The sequence below is a fragment of the Rhipicephalus microplus genome, chromosome 6, assembly GCF_043290135.1.
Source record: "Rhipicephalus microplus isolate Deutch F79 chromosome 6, USDA_Rmic, whole genome shotgun sequence".
Taxonomy (NCBI): Eukaryota; Metazoa; Arthropoda; class Arachnida; order Ixodida; family Ixodidae; genus Rhipicephalus; species Rhipicephalus microplus.
This window is the reverse complement of record NC_134705.1, coordinates 116,676,456-116,684,344: the sequence shown is the minus strand read 5'-3', so window position 1 is coordinate 116,684,344 and position 7,889 is coordinate 116,676,456. Positions and strand designations below refer to the sequence as shown.

At 41.0% G+C, this 7,889-nt stretch overlaps 1 protein-coding gene across 1 annotated transcript; it reads left to right on the top strand.

The window, feature by feature from the left end:
* Positions 1-5,196: 5,196 nt before the first annotated feature.
* On the top strand, positions 5,197-7,318 carry LOC119182746 (uncharacterized). Its single transcript, XM_037433440.2, has 2 exons — positions 5,197-5,309; positions 6,711-7,318. Exons 1-2 carry the CDS (start codon positions 5,235-5,237, stop codon positions 6,900-6,902), a joined length of 267 nt encoding a protein of 88 aa, XP_037289337.2. The 5' UTR covers positions 5,197-5,234; the 3' UTR covers positions 6,903-7,318.
* The last annotated feature ends 571 nt before the right edge of the window (positions 7,319-7,889 follow it).

Below are 7,889 nucleotides of genomic sequence, written 5' to 3'. Positions count from 1 at the left end.
GCTATAGATGAAGGGTGTTTTTTTCCCACGAACGAAAACAACAAAAAACAGAATGACCTCTTTCACCCGCTGCTGATGCTTTCTTTATCATGTTGTCTTGTGACACTCATCGATGTATCGAATACCCTACGCCCAATCAGCAGTACCTGAAAAAGAGTTGTTTTTTAGCGGTGCGTTCCATTTGTTTTCGTTAGCTGTAGCAGTCGATGTCTGAAATGTCATACGTGTATCCGTAATCAGTGCATTCAGCAGCAACAATTGCTCAATGTCTACAAAAAAGCATGGCTTTACAATCCTAATGTTATTTAAGCGAGAAGCCAGTCTCAAGAGCCGTTTTCACGCACAGACATGGAAGTATATTGCGGTGATATGTCGTTTAATTGTTGACATTTTAGGAACTGCAACTGTAGTGCGAATATACGAAGAATTAAATGATATTTCTGCTGCGTTCTTTCATGATTTCAAATAAAGAATTCTTGAATTCCAAAGGTATTATAGCTGACATCTTTTGTAGTTCAAATAGTGCATTCAGTTCTTGTGTAAAGCTGTAAATCACTAAGAGCCAATACTAAAGTGCCTTTTATTGGAAGAGACAAAAATTGTGGAATGAATTTAGAAGATCAGTTTTCTGAAGGGGTTACGAAACTTCGCCTCTTAGGTAGCTTTTTGCCTATGGCACAGCGTGATGATTGAATAAATTTCAGTTTAAGCCACGGGCACGTACAGTATTTTTGCGATGACGCCCACATATTGTATTTCGGGAGGCATTTTTATGAAATCCTTTGTCACGTGTGATGTTCCTTGTAAAGGTGTGCTCGGAAATCACAATTAACCAATGATGACTTCATGACGACCACCTGAAATAACCTCAGTTAAAATGATTCGACTTTCTATCATAACCACGTTTAGAATCAAGAAAAACAGGGCTTTAAAAGCGGTCTCAGTTCGAATAACTGTATATGCTTCTGACGCAGAGACAGCATTCTTTCAAGCGTGCCGCGACGTAAAAGCTTCGGCAAAGGACTTACAAATTGTGCACATTCTCTGTTACAGAAGAATACAATCCCCATGAAGACTACATTGTTCGCTACCAACGCAAAAATAGTTGCTTTCGCATTCCAGATGGGCGTGTTGAATTACCATATGCCCGTAAGGTTTATGAAGCCGGAGTACGCGGCGTATCAACGTTGTACCCGTTTTGCCATAGGCAGCATGCCAGAGGTAAGGGTGTGCTACTTAGCATACGGTTTCTGTAAGTCACTGCTGCGGGTGAACCTGCACGAGAAAATTTGATTTGTGCACCGTAATGTGTATGTACAAAAGTGTAGCAAATGCAAGGCGCAGGAAAGCCTATCGTTTAAGTCTGGTATTTCGATACACTTGGGCTTCCACTGCAAGTTAGCAACCCTAACACAAATTGCTCATTCTTGTGCCCGCATAGTACAGTGCCCGCACCAAATTTTCGTCATACTCTCGACAATATTGATCGAAATGTGGGGTTTAACGTCCCTAAACCACCGTATGATTATGAGAGACGCTGTAGTGGAGGGCTCCAGAAATTTCGACCACTTGGGTTCTTTAACAGGCACCCAAATCTGAGCACACGGGCCTACAGCAATTTCGCCTCCATTGAAAATGCAGCCTCCGAAGCCGGGATTGGAACCCGCGACCTGCGGGTCAGCAGCCGAGTACATTAGCCACCAGACCACCACGGCGGGGCGACTCTTGACAATGTAAAAGTATACATGTGAGAAATATACGTGTATACATGAGAAGTATACATATAAAGTATACATGTGTATACATGTATACAAGTATACATGAGAAGTATACATATAAAGTATACATGTGTATACATGTGCCTGAACAGTTATGGCCACGCACACCCATGAATTTAAAACATTTACAGGCGGCACTGCCATATTTTTGGAAGTACAGATAACTTATTTTGTGTTCTTTATTTTACCGCAATCGTGAAAAGCCTTTTGTGGATAGTTGGCGTTAGTGTCGCCTTGCTTTGTTTTGATTACCATGTTGTTTCGCACTATATTCTTTCCTAAGCCTTCGTTACCAACTCAACTATCTGCTGGTAATTGTGCCCCGTGATTCGAAGCCTTCCTATGTTATCCATATTCATACCTTTGACTTACTCGTTCTTACGTTCGAGTACTCATCCACTGGTGTTAACATTTGTTTTTCACACTAGCACTAGGCGAAGTAACACTGACAAGCAACATTGGTAGGAAACTAAATGATGTACCTATAACGCTAATATAGTCACACAGGACGATGTCAAACTTGTATTCCATGCAGTCACATCATCACATATAAATGCACCTGCGTAGACAACACTCGAGTGCTTCGTAAATGTGAATACCTGCGATGTGCTCTAACATGACGAAGAAGCCCCCAAAACCACGGACGAGGCCTTCTGTAAGGTGGGAAACATTGGCAAGATGGAGTTGCTTTGAGTATGTAATCAGAGAGCTCTTCCAAAAAGGGTCCTAATGTTATGCTGGTACGTATACAGTGTCTAATATTGTGCTTGCGCATACACCAATGTTACGCGTGCACAATCACGGTAATATTAGGGTTCAGAACAACTGTGCTAAAGATCGATCAACATAAGTGCTAAGAGTGACGCCTTACCGATTACGTAACCTTTGCGATACCCTATCCAGAAAAAAGAAAAGAACATATATAAAAAATATTTACTTTAAATATGGTGGCTACCTGCCTCACCGCAGTCCGCGCTTGTATGACAAGTTTTTGATCCTGAAGTAATACTGAAGTGGAACAATGAAGCATGTAGGCAAATAATATTGTCTACATGATTCTGTGCGCGCCTTGTCGTAAGCAGCACTTATGTAGCTAACACCAAAAAGCTACCAATGTCCCAATCTAGCAATTCTGCGTGTCATGGCTCTTGCGAATAAACTTTACAATTGCACTATTACTGTACTGTCGAAGTTCTTGTATAGAAAAAAAGCAATGCTTACGACGCTTTTGTTGATGACATATCGAAGATGGATAAATTGGCACAATAGTACTTAACATTAGTACTTAAGCTTGGAAGATAGTCGGTATTTTTCTAACCATTCGAGTGCAGCGTCAGCATGTTCACCGCGGTGCTGCTACCACGCCAAGAAACAGTCATGTTTCGTGTTGAGATGAGTCCTTTCATCGACGCAACATCTCAAAATTTTCATTTCAAAGGAGGGACATGGCTTCTGTACAAGTTTTGAGAGTGGATGATGAAGGCTAGAAGGATGACATCGGTGGTAGGTTGAACAAAACGTTAATGTCTTTCCGGTTTGTCCCACGTTTGCGACAAGCTTAGCACTCATGCAAATACAGGGGGATGAAATGTTCTTAGGCCACTATCACATGTAGTCTTATGAGAGCATGGCATGGGAGCTTTTTAGCCCTCCCATCCCCCCTATGCATTGCCAGTGCTGTCGCAAGTAATGCTCCCTTATAATTTAGAAGGCAAGTTATGAGGTGCGACTGCCTGTGGATTATCAAGTTTAGACTGGGCTATAGAGATTTCCTAATTGTACTCTAGAAGAAAATTTGGTGTTACTTTCTATAGAAGCTTCAACGTACGGGGCCTCAATCATCACCCGAGAGATGGGTAGCACACGGATTTGTCTAACCTTCGTTCTTTGATCTTGGCGTTTCAGCTCGTGGCCTTCAGCCACTTTGTCTCAAAACGAAGTTCAGAAATAGGTCAGCAGTCTCTGTTGATCACCTTCAAATATTTAGGCCCATCATTTCGAATCGGTACATGAAGTTGACAACGATCCACTGTTTTGTCCGAAAAAATATGCCTAATACAACAAATAAAGCTGCAAGTGTGTTACAAGACAAGAACACTGCATTTAGAGAAATCCTTGCACCACCTATCGTTCATGGTGGCTGAACGATTATAGTGCCGGAGTTCCAGTGAGTATTGCAGGAAACTGAATGGTCTAGACAGACCTAAAGACGGGGTTTGTTGCGAGCGCGATGACCAGCTTAGTGAGTTCGAAGGGTTATTCAGGAGGCCATTAGGAGATTTGTATAAGTGTGACGAGTCAGGCAATGCTATCAGCATTGGTCATGAAGCATGCAATATCTGTTGCAGCAATAATTTTTTTTCGCATAAATATAGATAACAATGCATGTGACAAAAAAAGATGCACCAATGGAAGTATTGTTCAATCATTGATGATGCAACTAGGTTTTTTGTTTTCAGCATGAAACTGTTTATCAGCATGAAAGCATGGTGATTCAATTCGCTAATGAGCAGTTACGTGCTAGAATTTTTACGCCGTTTCAGCATGTGACACATCGTCGTTTTGGTAGTGCAACTTCGACATACAGCAGTTTCGCAGGATCTTACACTGCCAGTGCAGCAGCAGCTACTGACAAAACTATTTAAACGCCACATAAAGGCTACAACGTCTACAGGCGAATATCATGCAATACAAGCATCAGTGGAGTGAGAATCATGCCAGTAAAAAATTGAAACGCCTAACCACGTTCATTGTTCAATCTAGGAACTCTTTGTCTTTTGTGTTCGTGAAGCACTTTGTGGTACACATAGACACAGGCATAGCTTCCTGTGTAATTTGGGAGGGCACCCGCTGGCGTTTCTGTTCTCAAGTGAAGACGTTTTGAGCTAGCTTATATTGAGCATCCGTGTTTATCATGCACTTATGGATGTCATCTTTGCGCGGAATTTAACAGACGATGCTAACTACTTCAGCTGTCAGAAATGTTTATTCATGAGCATGGTCACTAGTCAACGGGATGGCGATGCGCCACAATGCGTCAACGTTGGTGCATCCTCGTAAAACAGTGCAATAGCTGCCTTAAAACTACAGGCACTGTGCAATCTAACCTATATCAATGAACAACAAAGCACCAACTAGCACTGGGAAGACATGGCTCCGTTTTGTATTCTACCGACTTTTCTATTTGGGGGACAACCATGTTCTTTTATTTTTCGCGCTGAGTTGATTTCAGTTTTATATCAACAGTTACTATATAAGATATAAACAAATAGGTAGATTTGACGCGCTATCACGTTCAGTGCCATAAAGGTAGTCATACGAAGCATACCGTGCCCTAACAAAAATTTATTTGTGATAATCTGCGCAAATGAACACCCCAGCTCTCGATTAACACGTGTTTTCCATTCGTTCTAGTCATGCGAAGGCAGTACCACGGAACTACAAAGTGAGAAGGTAATGGCTGGCATTAATACAGCTGTCAACATAACTTTTTTCATTACCTTTGATTCGCTGGACACAATGAAGGAAAAGGTACGACTTCTCATTATTTTGAAAATACTGCTTGCCTCGCTAACTTCAGTTTGGCTTGAGGTGGCATGCTCATACGTTTCTCTGTTTTATGAATAAAGATGAATGCAGGTAAGGTAATTTTTAAAGTTATGTTTGATTTTTTTGACCATGCGTGACAAGTGCATAGATTGGAAAGTATCAAAAATTCATCTGATCACCGATGCATAGAATCATCGCTTTGCTCTAAAGAAGTGGACTCGTTCAGCATAAATCATTTCAAAGGGGAAACTAACATCAGAAAACAAACCTATAGAGGATGTTTTCAGGCTGCTACACATCAGAAAAAAAACGCGAATGCCCAGTGCCAGACATTGTTATAATATTATATAGAGTTATACACAGAAGGATTGTGGTTTGAGTATGAGGTGTGTCGTAGTGTGGCTCTCGGGAAATTTAGACCAACTGGTGGTCTTTAATTGCACTGAAATTACGCTATACACGTGTCTCTAAGAGTGCTGCTGTTTATATTTACCACTGAAAGAAAATATTTTGAGCAAATAACTTCATCGGAAATTGTATATTCAATGAAGCATGACTGTTCGCTCAAGCCCCATGATAAAATATACGCTAGTGTCACCGTAGGAATGAATAAATGAAAGCGATAGGAACAAATTGTATATTTCATATATACAAAGCGATAGATTATCTCTAAAGAAGCAATCGCGATATTTTTGTCAACATTATATTAGAAGATACATGAGTTAAAATAAGAAAGACAACCAGAAACCGCTAATACCCTTTTTATGGCTGTGAGATGTCACGTTGATTGTCACGATAAGTTAAACGCACTGAACTCGTTTGGCACAACAATAAACTTCAAACCAAGAATACGTACCTGTGGTACTCTTCTGAAATAAATGTACACACGCAAATGAAAGATATAGAAGATGTGATTTATTTCATGGTCGGGGATGAAAGCACAATATACAAATTTATTCTGCTTGTGTACTAAGTATGCCCTACCACTCACAGCCGTGGAAATAATCATGACGCACCTTTTTTGTCCTAAACAGCACTCCCATATAATAAAACAAAGCCTACAAAGATGAAGTTGGCTTTCCCCATTGGCCTCGAAGAATGAGAATTTGCCTAAATACATCACCCTGTTGATGATTCTGAATCACTGTCGAAGCACATTTTCTTATCTCAAAATCAGTTCCTCTAAGAACAAAAAGAGATGGTGTTGGGTGTGATGGAACTAGCTAGGTGATTCAGAGATTAAGACATCTACTCTATATCATTGTAAGTGTCCATATTTCTGAATCGCAATGCTCAGCAGTAATCAACTCATCGTGTCTGACTGATTGCCGAGTCATTTGTTTTTCAAGCAATAATTGAGCTCTTCTTAATTTTCTTTTGCAGGCTGATTTAGTTATGAGTAGCAAGGACAGAAAACACAAATTCACTTGGTTTCTATTCAATGTGCACTTGACGGACGTCACCAATGGTTGCTTCACACCAAAGCCAGGAGTAGCTCCCAGTACGGAGATGCAACGCTTGAAAAAATTCAGAGAGTTCTACTACGCAGAGAGCCAGAAGTACATATCTGGATGAACAAGGAAAACGGTGGCCACCGATTATTTGCGTGAAACATGCTGCCCGAGTTGTTTGGTTTTTCTTTTTTCATGGGGAGGGGGGGGGGTCGCATGAATATATTTTCATTCTCACAAAGAGAATCATACAATGGCGTTGTACGCGGGTCTCTGAGATAGTTTGGTTACGTTAATTAAAATAGTTGCCACACAGCCTAAGCAGCTGTTGAGTGCGCTGTCTGTGATAGCTACACACAGATCTCATCTTTGTGGTTTAGAGGGTATATTTGTGTACGCCTCTTCGTGGTGCAGCACTGCTACAGTATCGAAGGAGCATGTAATATACGAAGGCATCTGGCAAAGTGTTATCTGTATGTGCATTTCATACACATGAAGCAATGTATCGGGTGCCTCAAATAAAAGATACTTATGCGTCAACATGACAGAACGATTAGGTTTAAGGGTGGGCTGTTTGTCCCTTTATAGTGAATACTGCAGTCATAGAGATAAAAGTGCAAAAGATGTCATTTATGTTTTGGGAAAAGTCCTTTAGCGGCGAACGGCAATGGGTTTGGCACATCCGAATTCGTGGAGCAGAGTTACACAGAAACGCTTGCTCCTTGTTGACGAAAACATGTGAGCGATCCTTCGCGTACAGCCGACATTGTGTTTCCTTCATATTTGGTTTTTAAAAAGAAAGTATACATCTTTGCCACGGTTCACCAAAACATAACTAACATATTTCAGTCACGGATATGACGAGAATAAATTGAACGCTATCAAATCCAAAAGATACATTTTGATAGAAAAACAATTTGCCCTGTATCTTCACGTTTCACTGCAAATGTCGTCGAAAGACGATAGTTTTGCGCCTGCAGAGAGTGAACGAAACGTTTATTTGATGCCCTGGGCTAGAAAATCAGTGAATTCTGTTCCAGAGGCGCTACTTTAGAGTGTCTCTCTCCATGCAGCGAAGGCACTTTAGCCACGAGCGCTATATGGCAGGTAT

Excerpts from the sequence above, each read along its gene's own strand:
- LOC119182746 (XM_037433440.2), top strand. The coding sequence starts at position 5,235 with ATGGCTGGCATTAATACAGCTGTCAACATAACTTTTTTCATTACCTTT. Across the intron at positions 5,310-6,710 it reads TGGACACAATGAAGGAAAAG|GCTGATTTAGTTATGAGTAG; the intron begins GTACGACTTCTC and ends TTTCTTTTGCAG.